We start from the raw sequence: 18,457 nt of genomic DNA on the forward strand, positions 1-18,457 counted from the left end.
TTGTTCAGTTCAGATTTTTTTCAGTATCTCCGGCTGGCACCCGGAGAACCTTGTGGAGAGTCCAAACTGAAGGATAATCAAATGATTTATCTATTGAGGAGTACGAATGTAGAATGTATATTTTGCAACAATGTGTCTCTCTGGCTTTGCAAATGTTTTCTTAGTCTGATTTATTTTCCTCTTTCAGGAGTCTCTGTCAGCATCTCCAACTTAAGCCTGGTGGCCATTGCTATCGAAAGTTACAGTGCCATCTGTAACCCACTGAAATCCCGTGCATGGCAGACCCGATCTCACGCCTATCGCGTCATCGCTGCTACCTGGGTGGTGTCATTGTTAATCATGGTGCCCTATCCGGTGTTTCCCAAGGCATAATGGTACTGTGGGCCGCATGTGCCGCTTGGACTGGCCCAATCCACAATCTGAGCAGGCCTGGTAAGTGCTTATTAACATGTTATGTTAAACTATTTGCTGCCAGAGAAAGAAATATAAAAGATAGGTAGAAAAAAATCATGGTCTGTAATCAGTTTATCAGACAAATCTTTATGCAAAGAAAAAAAATATGTGTGTGGGCTGGATGACTAGTTTGGAAATGATGACTGCCAGCTATTTTAAAGCAATAATATCTACCATTCTCTTTTTTTTTTTTTTTTTGAAAATAAGTAATCAGTAAAGTAACGGGATTACTTTTTTGGGTAAGTAATCAGTAATTAGTTACTGATTACTTTTTTCAAGTAACTTGACCAACACTGCCTATGAGCAAAGCCAGTGTTGTGTATAGTAAATTTCGATGGTGCCAATAAAGTACAGTGTTTCATTTTTTAACTTTTTACAATTGAATCGCTTTTTGAAAAGTCCCTCTAACTTGCTAACTGGATTGCTGTTGTTTTTTTTAGCTTGTTTGCAAATCTGACAGTACTTTAACATTAGCATTTCTTCTTTCAAGCTGCAAGTGTTAATTTTAAACATGAAGTCAAACTGTCAAAAGTCAAGCAATTCTATACATCATTATAAGAAGAGTTGTTTGTTTTCAGATTATAGCCTGCCTACCCAAACATGTGGTAAAAGACCACATACTGGAGAACACATGAGCAAAATGCTCGATATTAAACACTTCAAATTTACAGTGTTACGTTTTCTGATGCAAGCTGAAATATCTTAATTAAAGCACTCAACAGTGGGCAGAAAATGAAATGAAGCATATTGAATATTCACCCACTTTGGAATCTTTCAAAACACAGATCATTTAAACACAAGTTTAAATTCATTAAACACAATTCATTAATAAATGAATATATATATATGAATAATAAAAGAAAGCATTTTTAATTTCAATTGTATTCTAAGGTTTTAAGATTTACCTTGTGAAATACATTTTACTTTTTGACCATATGACATATATCAATTTGGCTAACCTGTATTAATAAAAGTTCATCCTAAAGAAACTGAAATATTTTCCTAAATTTTAAAGGTTTTTGTTGATTTATATATATATTAATGACATGTATTATATGCATGTAGCACCCATAATAATACTTCACAACATTTCACATTTCTTTTTCTTTCTGAGCTGTTCCTTGCTGGATTTGCTACCATGATTAGCATTGTTATCCTGTTGAAAGATCCATTTCAGGTTCAACTTCAATTTTCAGACAGATAGCTTCCCAATATTTTCAAGCACTCTTTGACATGATCCAGAATTCATAACTGACTCAGTGGCTGCTAGCTGGCCAGTCCCTCGGGTAGCTAAGCCACCCCAAACAGTTTCATTTTCACCTCCGTGCTTCACAGTTCTTCACCCAAAAAGCAGCTATATATTTCTACTGATCCATTTGTCCTGAGCGTGCTATTTGCCTTCAAGGGCAAACTGTATTTTTTGTTGGACAGCAAAGGCTGTTTCGTGATATACCCCGCATGCAGGCCATATTTATGAAACCGGATTCTGACAGCAATAGTTGCAAGGGTTGTCTGCATGTCCTCTGTTTTCTAGAGGCTTTCTTTGTATCAGACAGTCTGCATTACGGCTGAAGACATCAGTTCCTGACAAATTATCTATCTGTGCCAGATTTTAGCACATATGTAACTGACTTCTCTGTACACACTTCAAAGGCAAAAAGGACACCAAGGAGCTCTTGGAGGGGATTTTAAACTTAAGAAGTTTATAGACATAAGCTAGTATATCATACAGTATAATGTCTAAATCAGCTACAGAAGTGGGAAGGAACCAAAAGATGACAGAGGCACATCTCAAGGCTTTCTTTTATGGTTGCTGAATGAACTATTCGTTGCCATTTTTACGATTAGCCGAAGCTAGGGAATATTATCTAAATGTCTAAATGCTGGAACAAAAACAACAGCATTAGCAACAAATCCATATAAAAGAGAGATGCTGACAGTGTGGTTAATTGATTGAAGTTTGAAGCCTTGAATTAGGCATTGTGGACATGACCATATATAGAAAATCGGGTCTAGCAGGAGGCTATTAGCTTATTGTAACACTGCATGGCTAGCTTGATTATCAAAATGTCACAGATATGACTGTAATATTGACACCCTTAATTATGTTCCTTTAGGCCTCAACACAGTCCTCAGTGGAGACTATGGACTCATTCAATGACTCTAAAGGCCTAACAGACCAATAAGAAATTAAATATTCCCCACCATTTGTTCTCGCTTTCAAAGTAAAAGTTGCACCAACAGGTTGGGGGATATAGTTTTCTTGCTGGTGACCTGTGGCTCCAAGGAGGTCACTGACTGGTCTCCAGTTCTGCATGACTGGGCTTTAGCAATTAATTTCAGAGTGACTGTGATTCATCCCCAGTGACCACTCACCAGCGAGCTAGGCTCTCCCTCACTGATTGGTGATTTCCAGATAATCAAGGACCCCTCTATAGGCTCGAGGCCTGTTTAATGCAGCCACTGTTTGAGCTTCTTGCAGGACTTTTTGGGATCTTTACTTTTGTTTCCAGACTTCTTCTTTTCACTGCAAACTTTGCTGTTCAAGTTCATCATCCCAGAATACAAATGTTCTAATATTTGTTTAACCTTTGGTAGAACCTCAAAATCCCATCCTTTCGTGAACCTCGGGACCAAAAATGGTCCCGCCCCAAAAGTGCTCTAAAAATGTTATATATCAATATTTTTTTCTACTTTAAATTAGTCAATCTTTTAAAACTACTTCCGCTTAAAATATCCATGTCAAGTTTTAATTATATTTTCATTGTTTTAACCCTTTAAATCCCAGTTTTATTACATGAGCGCCCTGTTTTTTTAGCCCCAAAAAACAAAAAAACTAAATATTTTCCAAAAAAAACATTTGAAGTAATATTTGTTTGTTATTATAATTAGGCCTTTAGATGGACTAAAGATTGGCACCAACAGTCATTTCGATCGCCTTTTATTTTTTTTCCAGGAGCGCATTTCATAAAATGCACACTATCGACCACGCCCAAAAAGTGCTATAAAAAATTTATATATTAATATTTTATTCCACTTTAAATTAGCCAATCTTTTAGACCTACTTCTCCTTGAAATATTCATGTCAAGTTTTAATTACATTTCGCGGATTTTAACCCTTTATATCCCGGTTTCGTCACATGAGCGCACTGCTTTTTTTGCCCCAAAAACATAAAACATAAAACATAAAATATTTTCCAAAAAAAACATTTGAAGTAATATTTTATTGTTATTATAATTAGGCCTTTAGATGGACAAAAGATTGGCACCAACATTAATTTCGATCCGTTTTTAATTTTTTTTGCAGAAGCCGAAAATGTCCCCAGGCGGCGCTGCTGCTCCTGCTCCCCCGGGGAGGAGTGCCTCTGCCGCGGGTGTGTTTCGCGCAGCGCCGGAGCATATGGTTCGGTTCCCGTGTCTGCAGCACACACTTCCGCTACCACGTGAAAACAAATACGTCATTTCCTGTTGATTAAAAAAAATTAATGCACCCTCAAACGATCCTAAGGGCAGAAAATGGTCCGGAACGAGCAGCGGGCCAAGCTGCTGCTGCACGTGGGAAATTAGTCTGCCTTTTCCGGGTATCTGTCTCGAGCAGGCCGCTGGAGAAGGTGTGTATGTTCCAGCAGGCGTCACATGTGGAACAAGGGCGCCACCCGGTGGCCAAATAAAAAATTACAATTCTAAGGCCCTGAGTCCAGAATGAAAGTGAAAGTTAAGCCATCGCCACTACGTTAATGGTAATAATTGTACAGTGAAAAATAGCGTTTATAATGGGTTTCAATGGGGCACAAATCGGCCACGAGGTTCGATAGTGGATGTATGCCTTTTATTCAGCCATTTAAGCTCATTTAAAAAACTCAGACTGAAATTTTAAAATAAAATGGGAAAAAAATACATGTTTGAAAATTTGGCTATACTCCATTAAACACAGTGGAAATGGCGTGGAATTAAAAAACGGAAAGGCCACGAAATGGTCCCAGGTTCTAAATAAATGTTTGTGTGGCAGGATGAATGTTATTTCTCGGTTCAGCCCACTTTCGGCCTGGCACATTAGGGAGGCGCTAGTATAAATAATGGCCATTTGAGCATTCCTGGATCGCTTACCTGTGATCTCCTTCTTGGTCACCTGACTTCCCTTGGTGTTGCAGAGATCATTTGCAGGTTACCCTTCTGAAGCCTCCATCGTGGCTGGTAGGTGTTTACTCATTTACTTGGTCGTAAACAGGTATTGTTTTTAGGTCGTAGCTGTAGAAGCCTGCTATGAGCCACTCCATTCATGATTCATGACGCTGTTTACTCAGTACGTAATTCAGTTTTGTTACGATCTCTGCCTTTTATTGTTCTTTTATTGTAAATACTTATTATGCTTTGCAGGAAGTGTGGTCCTTAGTTTTACAGAACGCTACGCTAACCGAAGTGCTGCTGCTTTGCTTTTACTGTCTGTTCCTGTTGCGAGGTTACTTTTCCTGCTGCTGCCAGCTTTTTAAAGTGGACGTTGGCGTGGACAGCGGCTATATGCATGCCGGTTATGGGAGTCGGTTGGCGTGCATAGTGATTGACTGGATGATTAACTTATAGTCGGGCAGACGGCAAGTTGGAGCAATACAGCGATTCTGCCTGCTCCATATTTTAAAGTTTTATCTAGATTGTATGTTGTTTTTCTGTTGTTTTGATTTTTGTTATGCCACTGGTGGGAGGCCCTTTTTCTAGCTGCAGATCACCAGTGTGGTCCTGCAGTTGGGTTATATTAGTTTTGTTGTAATATATTAAAATTCTTTGTTTCTTTTATCCAGATGCGGAATGCCGACGTGGAGGAGACGAGGGTGCCTTGGTGGTGGGATCCTTTGAGTGTCCACACATGCCTTTTTTAGTTTATTAGTGTGAGTGTGTGATAGTGTGCTGCACTTGTGTCTTGGTGAGTTTTCTTTTTTTTAAGTTTGTGCGTGGCATCCCTGCCCCTCCACTGGTAAGCCTCGGCTCTGAATACCCTTTTTTAAGCATATTTGTACATTGATATTTATGATTGTGCTTTTATATGTTGTTTTAAATAATTATTAATAAATTGTCCAACTGTTTTATCATTGAACCTTGTCTCTGTACTGAGTATAGCGAACCTAAGTGCCTTCTTGATGATTAGTGTTACATCCAGTATTCTCTGGGTGAAATCCCCAGGGTGGCGTTGTCTTTTAAACTGTGAAGAATATTTACTTTATTCCCACCTCGTGCTGCCTCATTTGCTATACAAATACAGCTAGAAGCACACCTGGATTGTCACACTGACAAACCTGCCACTGACTTCCTATTGTGGACTTTGTGGGCATGTAACAGTGTCCTCACAGCTCACACATTTGGTGTCTCTCTCTGTCATGCACAAATGTACTTTGAGCAGTACTTGAAAAGTGCTCTTGCACAACATAGTGAGGTTCATGATTTTATGGATTTTGTGGCTTATTGTCCTCTCACATGGCTTATAGATTTGTTAATTAGTTAGTACAGCGATATTCACTGAGTTGGCTCTTGTTGAGGACATATTAAATCCCTGCCATGAGTGTTGTGATTTAGAGGTTTTCACACAAGTAGCCTCTGCTGGGGTTAATCTATTTTCTTTAACCAGGCAAGTCACTGAGGACAAATTGTTATTTATAACAACGTTTAGCTCTCTCACCAAGAAAAGAGTAAATAAGTGTTTTTCCTAGAATTTCCAGTGCATTTAAAGGAACAGCTACAAGGCTTTTGCTCTGCAAGTATTAATGCTCGATGTCACAAACATTAGGCTTGACATGAGCCTAAGTTGGCTCTAAAGTTTTGGACCCTAAATTCACAACCCAACAACAAGACAGACTGTTGTCAGCAAGTTTATTTACACAATATTCTGAGGTGTAATTGGAAAACTTTAATCATGCTTCTTGCTGTTTTCTAGAGACTGCACTGGGTTCCTCAGATAACTTGGAGCACCGGAGGAAGGACAGGCAGGTGCGACTGGCAGGTAACTTCCCTTAGTTCCCTTTTCATTAAATACAGACCATCTTGTCAATCCTGGGATAAGTTTTTCTCTTAGATGAGTTGCTCAACATGTAATTCAAGGGTATGAAGACAAAGAAAGAAGATTTTAGTGCAGGAATAGCAATCGAGCAATCTCTGAGAGCTAGTGTAGCCTGATTACCATGATGATTGATGCAAATCTGATGGTCACTGATCACCAGATGGTCCACAAGCATGATGAGCAAGAAGCGTGAACAGGGAAGGCTCCAGCACTGGGTGAAGCTCGGAGCAAGAGCCACCCATAGTCAGCTGCAGGGGGGAAAGCTGAAAGCCCACAGAAGAAATCCAGGCAAACCCTAAACCATGACAAGGTTCCCAAACCCAATAAAGACTCCAAGGTAAAAATGCCCCTCCATGGGTGAAAATGTAGCTCTGACCAGAATAACACCTGATGAAAACCAAAAGTGAAATGTGGCAGCTTCTTTCTTATCTCTATCTCTGTCAACAAAAATCCCATCAGGTGTCTTGGGATGCACAGAAGAACTAATTATTTTTTAAATAAACCAGCTCCTCATTTGTGTATTTAGTTCTGCAGACAAGCCATTGAACAAATGTTGATCATCTCAAGACAACAGAGAAGTTCTTATGTAGTGCTTTTCTACTCAAAGGTGCAAAGTGCTTTACACAGCTTACTTGAAAACATCACAGAGCAACTTGTAGTTCAGTATCTTGCACTTTAGCATGCAGACTGGAACAGCAAGAGATTGAACCCCTAACCACCTGCTTAGTAGATTTCTTGCTCGATCTGCTGAACCACAGCAACCCCGAGTTGTTCTCTAAACTGGAGGCTGTGGTGTTCACAGAAGTCTCTTCCCTGGCGATGGAAGTGTAACCTCACGTTGGTGACAAATCTTTTTTGCTTTGCGAGTTTTCAAATCACAGCTGCTCATTTAATAGTTTCTTCAAGCAACAAGTAATTAAGCCTAAAAGATTATTTGCCTTTTAAGCAGCTCATTATCATTTGCTCTTAGTTAACCTCTCATTAGAGTGATTTTAAAATTTTTCCTTTAATTGAAGGATTTACTTGCTCAGAGGGAACTTTGCACACCTTGACCTTACTTGCTGCAAACAAAGCTGCCTTTCTCCATTCTTGAAAAGTTACAGTCTTTTCAGCCAGCAGCAAATGCTGGTGAAGCAACCATAACTAAATTACTTTCTCAATTATTTATAATGCCTTTCTGGAAGATGGCTGCGAGTAAAACATGCCTCTGCTGGAGTTTTATCATTTTGTTGATATGCGTGCCCGCAGGCTCTGCCGGCAGCCAGTTGTGCCAGAGTGAACCGAGCCGCAGGCCCAGAGGCCGGAGGCCCGAGGGCCCCATTTGCCCCGGAAGAGGCCTGACCGAGCAACAGGCACCAGGCCCTGCCAAGTAGTCACCGGGAGTGAGCTGGTACATACCTGAGCGCCCAGCCCCGGACACCAAGAACCACCGACCACTGAGGGCATCAGTTACCGGCAGGCAGTGTGGTGAGGGGAGATAGGCCTTTCAGGGCCTGGGAGTTCCCAGAGAGGTGGAGTGTAAGACCCGACCTGACATATAAACACAGGCACACACAGACACAAACATGCATTCCCACCCTCATGCACACATATACAAATATACTCAGCACTCACCCAATGTAGGGATAGACATACATGGACAATGTACAAATAATCACACTCCCCAAACAAACTCTATACCCCAGGTCCAGGTACCCTCGTCCCTGGAGGGGGAAACGGCACCTAGACCCAGGAGATGTTACACTTTCCCCCGGGGTGGAAGCAAGCAGACCGCCCCAGGCTCCGCAGCAGCAGGGAGGCCCCGCATCCCAGATCCCAATCAGACGGCCAACACCTCCTCCCAGCCCCCCCGCCCCGATGGCAAGCAGAGAACAGGGGGTGTGTGAAGACCCCAAACCACCCTCCTCTCGCTGATGTGTAGTGTTGCTGCGTGTTGTTCTAAGGTGCATTTAAAACACGGGAGAGCATGGTGCTGCTGCCAGAGAGCAGCAGGTGTTAGCACGGCCCCTCCCGAGAACCCTCAATGTCTAAATGGATTTAAAATTGAGGGGTGGGCACCGGCGCCAGAGGTGGGGTTGAATACACAGACCGTCCACTGGACGCCGTTAACGTGCCCACCCCCAAGGGGGGAGGGGGGGGGGAATGCCTCCCCTGCACCCTGGTGACACACCTGCACCCCAAGGCCCTACTTTTGTGGGTGGGTGTGTTGGAGCGGGAAGAGGGAGGCAGCCGGGGATGAAGTGCAGCCTTACATGTTTTGTAAGGCTGCACTTCCTCCTCTGAGGTTGACTTACAGGAAAATGAGAACAGATTTCTTTTTAAAATCTTCCGAGGGAGCATGTGTAGCCAGTGTAATGTCTTCAGGGAAATAAAAGGATTCCACCAGACTGAAGTGTTGAGGCAGAGAGAAAGCACAGAGAAGAGGTGATTAAATCAGAAATTAAGCTCTTGTTAGCATTGGTAAACCTCGGCTGATGTGTTTGTGCATCTACATGTGACGAATGTTTGCAGAAATCATCTGAAGACTAAAACGCTGCCATGTTTGAGTACTGCAGGGGACACAAAAAAACTGTATAAGAGGTATATATGTGATTGCTGATGTCTTACTTTCACTGCATCTGCAGGAGAGTGCAATTATAGAGAAACATTTGGTTTAGGGTGCTCTGTGTTAATTATCCAACAAAAATAAACACATAAGAGATGATAACTGTATTCCGTTTCCTGGATTAACTAAGCTGAAACCATTAAATAACTAACCAGCCTGTGCCAGCGATCTGTGTCAGCTGATCCCTGCGACCCTGCACTAAGTTTTAGATCAAATAAACTAAGCCGAAACCATTAAATAACTAACCAGCCTGTGCCAGCGATCTGTGTCAGCTTGTCCCTGCATCCGTGCACTGAAGTTTAGATCAAATAAACTAAGCTGAAATCATTAAATAACTAACCAGCCTGTACCAGCGATCTGTGTCAGCTGATCCCTGCGACCGTTCACTGAAGTTTTAGATCAAATAAACTAAGCCGAAACCATTAAATAACTAACCAGCCTGTGCCAGCGATCTGTGTCAGCTTGTCCCTGCATCCGTGCACTGAAGTTTTAGATAAAATAAATTAATATACTGTCAATTACAAGGTAGAAAGGTCTTTAATTATTCTACACTGCTCTCTAGTGTAGAAAAATTGTAAGCGTAACCTAAAACGTCATCAAAATCGCGCCGCAATCTCACACGCATGCGCAATAGTGTGGAAGGTGACAAAATTCAAACTGGGTGGCGGGTAGTTGAAGTCGGAAGACCTAGAAGAAGAAAATAAAGAGTACAATATATTTACTGTTGAGAGCTAGACCAAAGCGTTAAGAAAATGACAAGCACGTTGAAGGGAATTACTCTCAAAGGAAGCGCGGAGTTAGTAGCCGAGTTCTTTTGTAAGTATTTCTGTTATTTCGTCTTTTAGTCGCTCGTTTTCGACACGCATGCATGTAACGCTAATATGCTATTGGGCCTACATAGTGCCCGATAACATATTAGCATCAACGCAGCATGTATGCACTCACATGGCAAGCATAGCTCCAGTTGATGAAAAATAAAGTGTTTAAGCCTGATGTGTCCTATAAGCGTCAACTCACAACTTCAAACCGAATAATTTGTAAAGACTGTCTAGTTGTCTGCCCTTCTATTGAGAATCGTGAACGTACACCATACATCGTTTCTATTCTACCGAGCTAATATATTAATTGATTCCCAGTTAGTTTTCTCTCGTGTTATTCGCTTTCTTGTGTAGTTGTTTTTGTAATCTTCTGTGCCTTTCAAGTTTGAATCATATAAGCCTCTAAAGTTTACGAATACTGGAATTCCGGCGTATTTGAAGCCTTTGATTTCCCCATTGTCATTCACAGCTTTCGGCATCAACAGCATCTTGTACCAACGGGGCATCTATCCTCCAGAGACATTCACCAGAGTTACCCACTATGACCTGAGTCTCCTACTAACTACCGACCCCAAGCTGAAGAGCTATCTGACTAACGTGGTGTCTCAACTTAAAGGTATCTCAATAGTGGGCTTCCCCACTCGTGACACAACTAAGGAGAAAGTGGAATAACTGTGGAACTGAGTGAGCTAACCAACTGCGGTCTGAAGGCACTCCAGTTGTAGTTTTGGGCTTCGAGTTCTGTAGCTATATCTACAAGGCTGCTGGCTTACGGCAAGAAATCTTACTCACGGTTATTTTGGTCACTATGGAGATGCTTTTTTTCTTCGTTTTACATATTTACTCTTAGACCTTGAAAAAAATGTGGACATATTGTACTTAAGAAAAAAAGCAAAACTTCAGTCTACTTTACTTTAAGTGGATTTCCTTGAACACCAGATCGAAAAGAAAAAACGTAATTGGTGAGAACTGAGCTCACAGCTTGGTGGGGAGTGACTTTGGATTTTTATGGAGAAGGCAAAGTAAAGGCAAAATCCGTAGTGAAGTACAAAATAAGATGATGTTTGTGAACAATGAATGATTTTGTCAATTTATTTTGCTAATTCGGTGATCGTCTTTACTCAATAAATAGTAACTTGTTAGTTGCGATTGCTGAGTAGGGCCACGTGGTGGTGCATTTCCCCCTCCCCTTTTTTTTGCGTTGAATTAGATCAGAGTCAGAATCGGAAAGACTTTATTTATCCCCAAGGGGCAATTAACGTACAGCAGAGCAGCATGATGTTGAAGATGAACGCAGATGCCTATGAGACTCGTGCCTGAGATTTTAATTGGTATGACCTGGCATCTTATGATCAATGTTAAGTAACATACAAAGCAGCACACGTGAGTTTCCATTCCCATGTTACACAAATTTGTGTTAAGCTACTCTTAGGCTCTTGTCAGGTGAACTACAAGCTATTTCTGGTTAAAAACGCTAGATTTTTAATTTTTGATTTACCAATTTTTGATTTTGCCATAAATACTTATGTATGTGAATGAGGAAGGAGATCGGTGCACCCTTTTCTGTCCAAGGTGATGCCATTGTAATATTTTATTTTATTTTTTTCCTAAATCCAATGCCCGCAACTGTTGATGGCTGCCTCCTCAGGTTTCTTCCTGTTAAAAAGAAGTTTTTTTTTTTTTTTTTTTTTTTTTTATTCCCATCAATGCCTAGTGCTTGCTGTTCTGGGATCCTCTGACTGTTTTTCTTTTTAGGCCTGTGGGGTCTTTACTTTAAAGTATAAAGTCTCTTGAAGCAACTGTTGTGATTTTTAGTGCAATGTAAATAAAACTAAATGGAGTAAATATCTCTGGATTGTCAGTTCAAGTTTAATGTAATTCGTACCAGAATATTCATATTTTTGGGTGCATATGTCAAATCACTCAAGCTCTCAATTGTGTAAGGCTAAGAGTAGTGAAATTACAGAATACAAATCAATCATCATTTTTCTCACAGAAATTGTGATCTCTTGGATACTATATAATAATGGATTGGATTTATATAGCGCTTTTCAAGGCACCCAAAGCGCTTTACAATACCACTATTCATTCACTCTCACATTCACACACTGGTGGAGGCAGCTACGGTTGTAGCCACAGCTGCCCTGGGGCAGACTGACAGAAGCGAGGCTGCCATATCGTTGATATCCAAGAGATCAATATTTTGTATCCACAACTATTGTGGATACAAAATTCTGTGCATGTTTGTATTATGTTTTTAGGGTATTTAACTACCTCTCACTTTGCATAACAAACTTTAATAAGTGTTGTTTGCTCTTTTGGTGTTGCAGAGTGGCTGTTTGAGTGCACTGTGCAAAAGCTGGTGTTGGTGATCACGTGTCTGGAAACCAACGAGGTGCTCGAGAGATGGCAGTTTGACATTGAGTGTGACAAGTCTGCTAAAGAGAGCAGGTCAGGACCTCTATTACCTTTTTTGTTTGTTTGTTTTGTTTTAAAGGCTCCATGCTAATGGTCATTAATTTGCTGTCTCCTAATTCCAACACCTGGCATGTTGCACTTGTACTTCCCCCACCGTCAGTTTGAGTGGAGTGATATATTATATAAATTGTTTTGAGCTTCAGGTAGCTTCAGGACAATCATCAGAGCCGAACAGGTGATGGAGAAACAGGTTCACCTTTTAGGTGACATGAATGAGTTGAAGGGAAGTTATAAGGGAAGGAAGAAATACACAGATACATCTGTAGATTCGAGACAGAATTCACAATGTGTTTTTGGGACTTTCAGGTGTTTGGACCAATGTTTTATTTTCTGATCAAACCAGAAAGCTTTAATGAGCAGCTAGACTTGTCTCGCATTAACTGGCTGAGTTAATGCAACATCGAAGCAGCTGGAATCCATATATGTGTGTGTTCATGGAGCTGCATTTTCACCTGCTGGACATCACTACCTGACAAGTTTAACTGTCTTCAAAACATTACAGAGGCCTTATTGACAGTATTTGGTTCTACATATCTGTGTGAGCAGATTTCCTCTCACATGAAGAGTGTCCTCAGGTAGCCGTCAGGTAGCTGGATGCTCGGAGCCCTGTGTCTCTGAGTGGGAGACCAGAGATCAGAGTGTATTAACAAACATGCCATATTGGCCCAGTTTATTTTTCTTATCATTGTTGCGAGGAGACCATAAATAGCATTTGTATTTTCTGTTGTACAGTTCATTTGCTGTTATGGATGAAAAGTGTCTTTTTATTTTTTTGTTTCAAAATAGCTGAAAGCTATTCGCTGATAGCTGCGAACTATAAAGTGGTTCTATATAGTGTGTAACTGTTAATATAGAGCGTTATTCAATTTCTTGCTAATACAATCATATGGCACACTGACTTCTGAGGACATTTTAGATGCACTCATCATCAGAAAGGTTGCCTACCCCTGCTCTAAGGCATCTGGACAGATCTGTTTACTTACTTATTGACAGGAGTTGAATGGTGCAGACTTTGGGTTGGTTGGCTGATTTGTCAACACAGATGTGAATTTGTATGTTTGCAGTGGATTAGTTTTTTTTTGTTTTGGTTTTTTGCAATAAAATGACATGAAATTTGTACTTTAGAAGAGTCTTTACAACAGATTATGTAATTTGGTTAAATGAGCATCTGTCATTACACTCAACTGACTATTGTTTGACTAATAAATAATGCATGTTAACTGAGTTCTCATGTGTCTCCCAGTGCACCCAGAGAGAAGTCCATTAAGACAATTCAGCATGAGATCCGCTCAGTTATCAGACAGATAACAGCCACTGTTACTTTCTTGCCCCTGCTGGAGACGCCATGTGAGTAATGAGACTTTTGACATTTGAGCCTTTGATGTGGTGGTTGGGTAATAATTTCAACTCCTCCCCTCAGGTGCTTTTGACCTCTTGGTTTATACAGACAAGGACCTGGTGGTTCCAGATAAATGGGAAGAATCAGGGCCGCAGACCATTGACCAGCCAGAGGAGGTGCGTTTGCATTCCTTCACCACTTCGATCCACAAGGTGAACAGCATGGTGGCGTACAAGAAGACTGAGTCAGCTTAAACTTCTAAACCACATGAGCTGTTACAGCACCGACCACTGATTCTCATAGAAACCAGTAGATCTAACACTGCCGTGTCTTTGTTCACTGCCTGTGCGTGACTGGACAACGAGGACCTGTTTTCCTTTGTTGAGCTTCACTGTGTCTTATTTGTCAATATGATAAGGACATGAAGGAAATGTGTTCTTTCTACATTGATGTAAATATTTCTGCCACGTGGCATTTGTCTGTAGAAAACAACTGTCTTTTCTTTAGTCTTTTGCTTTCTTTCATTCTTTCAGTCTGTTTTAGAAGATAGTGGTATATATGTTGAACTTTTATAAAATGACATAAATAAATGCATTTTGCTTTTTCCCAAAGAAGTGATTCTGTGGTTTTCTTTTGTTCAGGAGGTGCCAAGGTTTTTCATCGTGTTATTTATTTTGGAGCATTATATAAAAGATATCACATGGTTTTTGGAGCCTTGAGACGATGCCGTCTTGGGGTGCATTTCAATAGTATAAGCTGACCTTTTCATCAAGGTCAAGAAAGAGAAGTTAGTTTGGAATGCACTCTTTTTGTAATGTGTTTTAATAACTGGAAAGCACACTGACATCCATCCATCCATTCATTGCTTGTTTAGTACATTTGAGAAATTATAGACAGCACACAGGAGACATAGTAAATAAGTATTATTTAATGGGACATACTATTCACTTCGCTCACAGTGTTGAAAGGTGTCGACAGTTGCAGATGTGTAACACCATCATAGTACCGTATCAGCATATTACATTTTGCAAAAGAAAACCCACAATTCTCTTACCTAAAATCCATCCATCTGTCGTGTAATGCCCTCTCATATACATGCAAAAGAAAAAACTGACAACCAAGCAGTGAGGGTTTTTTTTTTTTTTTTTTTTTTTCTCCAGAGAGCACAGAGGCACAAGTAAAATAGTCCTGGAGACTTATTCAATGTACAAATGACAACCACGGACACAAATTAACTTTCTGAGCATGTACATCTACAAAAGTGCTTGAGTTTAAATGAGTCTGTCATGTCCATTAGTAAGCTGTTCATTAAATGCACCTATGTGGCTCCTCATCAACAGTTTATTGGCTGGACAATTAACTGTTTTACCAGTTCTGCTGATTCAGCAGTTTCATTTACCAAAACATTTCAGAACTTTTTCTTTTCTGCATTAAAAAAAAAAAAAGTTCTGAAGGGTAACAGTAGCATCCTTCAAAACTAGATATTAACAAACATTCTAGGTGTAGAGAAAAATGTCATAGTAATGTTGCATTTTCTATTTATTCCTAGTGTGGACATGCTGAAATCACTTTTATTGAGGAGTAATTGTTCCCTCTTGCAGGATCAGCAAAAACCTGCATTTCACAAGGTCCAAAGGTACCAGATTGTTCTTTTAAATGTGTTGGTGATGACACCTCGCCTCTGACTACAGACTGAAAACCTCTGCCTCTAAAGGGTGGACAGCAGTGAACCCAAACACATCAAAACGCTGAAACACTTAATATCTTATCTAATGAAAAAGTTGCTCCTGGATACATTCTGGGTTACACACTGAAATTTTCTGCCAAATTCTGTTGTTTAGTCAGTCTTTGTAGTGCAACAGAAACTGCTCTAAATGTTAAAGAATCCTTTTTGCCCCCTTGTAGCAAATATCTTGTTTGAACAGATTTTTACATTTACCCATCAGAGAATCAGGTTTACAGAAATAGAAATTATACACCGTCACAATGTATCAGAGCTAGATGCCACCCTCGGTGAGTAAATCATACTTTATATTCTGTAGATATTACTCCGTCGTTCAGTTTGTAAAATTGGTATGCATAAACAGCATTACTGGACATGGATAAATAAAAATAAGTGGTTCTGTAAAACTGAATTGTCTACTTTATCGCAACAAGGCAGTGGCAACATCTAGATCCATTTTCCTTTGAAATCACAGATCTAATCTTTGGCTCTTCCTACAGCTGGAAAAATAGAAAATCTAAATTCCAAATAACACAATACAGTACATTTCCAAATGTCATCAGAAGAAGCAGTTGTTCCTAAGAAAGGGCCTAAAAAAAAAGACGGGATTTTTTTTCCACATATGAAAACATTTTCTAGATAATTGTGTGCTTTGACAAAAGAATGACCTTACAATATAGACTCTAATAAATATATAAAACAAAAATAAATATGCAATAGTTAAGACAGTGAATAAAATGTACGAAAGACTCAAACCCACGTCGTGTGTGTGTGTGTGCCGTGAAGACATATAACAAGTCTATAAGATTATGGTGACACTAGTATACTACTAAGTATATAGTAGTTGCATTGTTTTCATCCCACTAGAATGGTGCTAATGGTGCTAAAGCTCCATGAACACTGGAAGCGACATACTGAATACAGACCATTCCAAGTGAATCACATCCCACAACTTCAAGTGATCACAGATGAAATAACCACAGGCAAATTCTTTGAATGTTCAGGCAGAGTAGAAAAGTGCTAAATAAGAATCAGTCCGTTTACCATTTCCTATTTGCTAAGGGAAGTTTTTTTTTTTTTAACCGAAGCAACTACCAATAGGAATAAAGAATACATATGAACTGGAAGTAAATATGTAGAGCTTCCAGTGTATGCAGCTTAACCATTCAGTGTTCCCTAAAGTTCACTACCTGTCACAGATAGTGTAGGTGAGACCATCAATATGAAAGCCACTCTATGCAAAAATAACAATGTCTATGGTAATAAATATAGCTTAGTGCTGACTTTGTTATTATCTCTGGTGAGTGAGGAAAAAATGGTGGTGACAGGATAAAATGACCATGATTTCTTGTTATGGACACATTTCATTCCTTTCTGTTCATGGTAGGGCTTAGCTGTAAAACTAGCATACAACTTTTTAACGAATGTTTGATAGTGGGGGTGGAAAGGTACAACTTTGATGTTATTTCATAGTTTATCTATTTTTATCTGTTGTGAAAAGTACTCACAAGAATTACTGATACTCCGGGAGACAGGAAAAGTGCTGACAAGTCTATGCAGATTACCAACAAGTCAACTCACTGACTTGTAGATGTTTTTACAGTTGTTTTTCTATCTTACTTTATTTTTTAACTTGTACTCATTGGCATGGCTATGCATGATCGTTTGTAATTTTCCTATATCTGAGCAAACGCTTTGCCGGGTGAGTAAACTCCAGATTACAACAAGGAAAAGAAAGACAAACTGTGAAACCTGACTGCGGCACCTCAACCGTAATAGATTAAGTCTTAAAGTATTAAGACTGCTCAAGGCAAGTGACCTCTTCTATTATCAGACCATAGCTAGTGTTTTATTTCATGATAGGAAAATTACTTTTCTACCTCACTGTCAGTCCACACAATACGCTATTAGATAATTTTAATGAGAATAGGTTGAAAATGTAGAACTCTGGAAATCTGAGTTGGATGAAAACCAAACTGGTGTTTGGATCACACCAAGCCGTTGACAAGCCCCTTCTCACACTCCTCGGCTAAACACTTCCACTGCTGCCGGTTTTTCTGACATCCTTCCAACAACGGGGAGCAATACTCCGATAAGCCAGCCAAGGTCTGTGACAGTGATAAAGACAATTCAGCATGGGAAATCAGAGGCAGAACTGAATGCAGGAAGAATTGCTATTCATCAGCTACACTGGTCAGCAAAAATAGCAAGGGCTGAATTACCTCATACAACTGAATGCAAATGGCATCAATGAAGGACACCTGCATGCTTGGTATCTTATCCCTTTTCTCACGATTCATCAGGTCCTGTGAAAGGATTGAAAAAATGAGATGTAAACTTTATATAAGTTAACTGTTTATCCCCAAAACAGACAAATCTATGAGAAAAAAAAAAATATATATATATATATATATATATATATATTTATATTTATATATATATATGTATATGTGTACACATACACATACACATACATACATATATATATTGCTATATATAGCTATCTCTCACTCTCTCTATATCTTACATATAGAGAGAATATATATAGAGCGAGGGAGAGAGAGATTACCACAAAATATGACAATTAGTTAAATTTATGTGTGTCCAACATCATTTTACAAACAAAATAACTGAGACAATTAAAGACACAGGTATTTATAGTCATGTAAAAAAGAAATTTGTCACATAAATGCACCGTCTGTGAAGAATGAGTACCCTCCCACTGCTTCAATAGGAATTAAAAAGGTAATTAAAAGAGTGAGTAGAGGCCAGGTGCTGCTTATCAAATGCAATTGATTAACTAATCATGACTGTAAATGCAAATGTTTGTTTATATAGTGTCAAATAACAATAACAGTGATCCCAGGGCACTTCATACTGTAGGACAAAGATCTTCCAATACAGACTGCATAAAGTCCTAAGAAAACATTCTTTTCACATGGCTGTAACATCAGCACAGTTCTTGAAAATGTGTTGTGATACTTCATGATTTGAA

At 39.6% G+C, this 18,457-nt stretch overlaps 2 protein-coding genes across 4 annotated transcripts in view; one reads left to right on the forward strand and one right to left on the reverse strand.

The window, feature by feature from the left end:
* The first annotated feature begins 191 nt into the window (after positions 1 to 191).
* LOC113015817 (mitotic spindle assembly checkpoint protein MAD2A) lies at positions 192 to 14,350 on the forward strand. Of its 2 annotated transcripts, XM_080299770.1 has the most exons (6): positions 192 to 432; positions 6,377 to 6,442; positions 10,392 to 10,538; positions 12,253 to 12,373; positions 13,644 to 13,747; positions 13,821 to 14,350. In XM_080299770.1, exons 1-6 carry the CDS (start codon positions 276 to 278, stop codon positions 13,991 to 13,993), a joined length of 768 nt encoding a protein of 255 aa, XP_080155896.1. In that variant the 5' UTR covers positions 192 to 275; the 3' UTR covers positions 13,994 to 14,350. The 2 variants fall into 2 exon arrangements, with proteins under 2 accessions (XP_080155896.1, XP_026013952.1); XM_026158167.2 differs by lacking the exons at positions 192 to 432; positions 6,377 to 6,442 and adding an exon at positions 9,727 to 9,920.
* Positions 14,351 to 14,592: 242 nt separating this feature from the next.
* Positions 14,593 to 18,457, reverse strand: part of pde5ab (phosphodiesterase 5A, cGMP-specific, b) — a 68,011-nt gene continuing 64,146 nt past the window's right edge. For both annotated transcript variants that reach the window (XM_026158134.2, XM_026158145.2), the window contains exons 21-22: positions 17,685 to 17,768; positions 14,593 to 17,570 (exon numbers count right to left, since the gene is read on the reverse strand). In XM_026158134.2, coding sequence (XP_026013919.1) covers positions 17,451 to 17,570; positions 17,685 to 17,768 — 204 coding nt within the window. In that variant the 3' untranslated portion in view covers positions 14,593 to 17,450. The remainder of the gene's footprint in view (positions 17,571 to 17,684; positions 17,769 to 18,457) is intronic.

The sequence above is a fragment of the Astatotilapia calliptera genome, chromosome 3 (genome assembly GCF_964374335.1).
Source record: "Astatotilapia calliptera chromosome 3, fAstCal68.1, whole genome shotgun sequence".
In the NCBI taxonomy this organism is placed as follows: Eukaryota; Metazoa; Chordata; class Actinopteri; order Cichliformes; family Cichlidae; genus Astatotilapia; species Astatotilapia calliptera.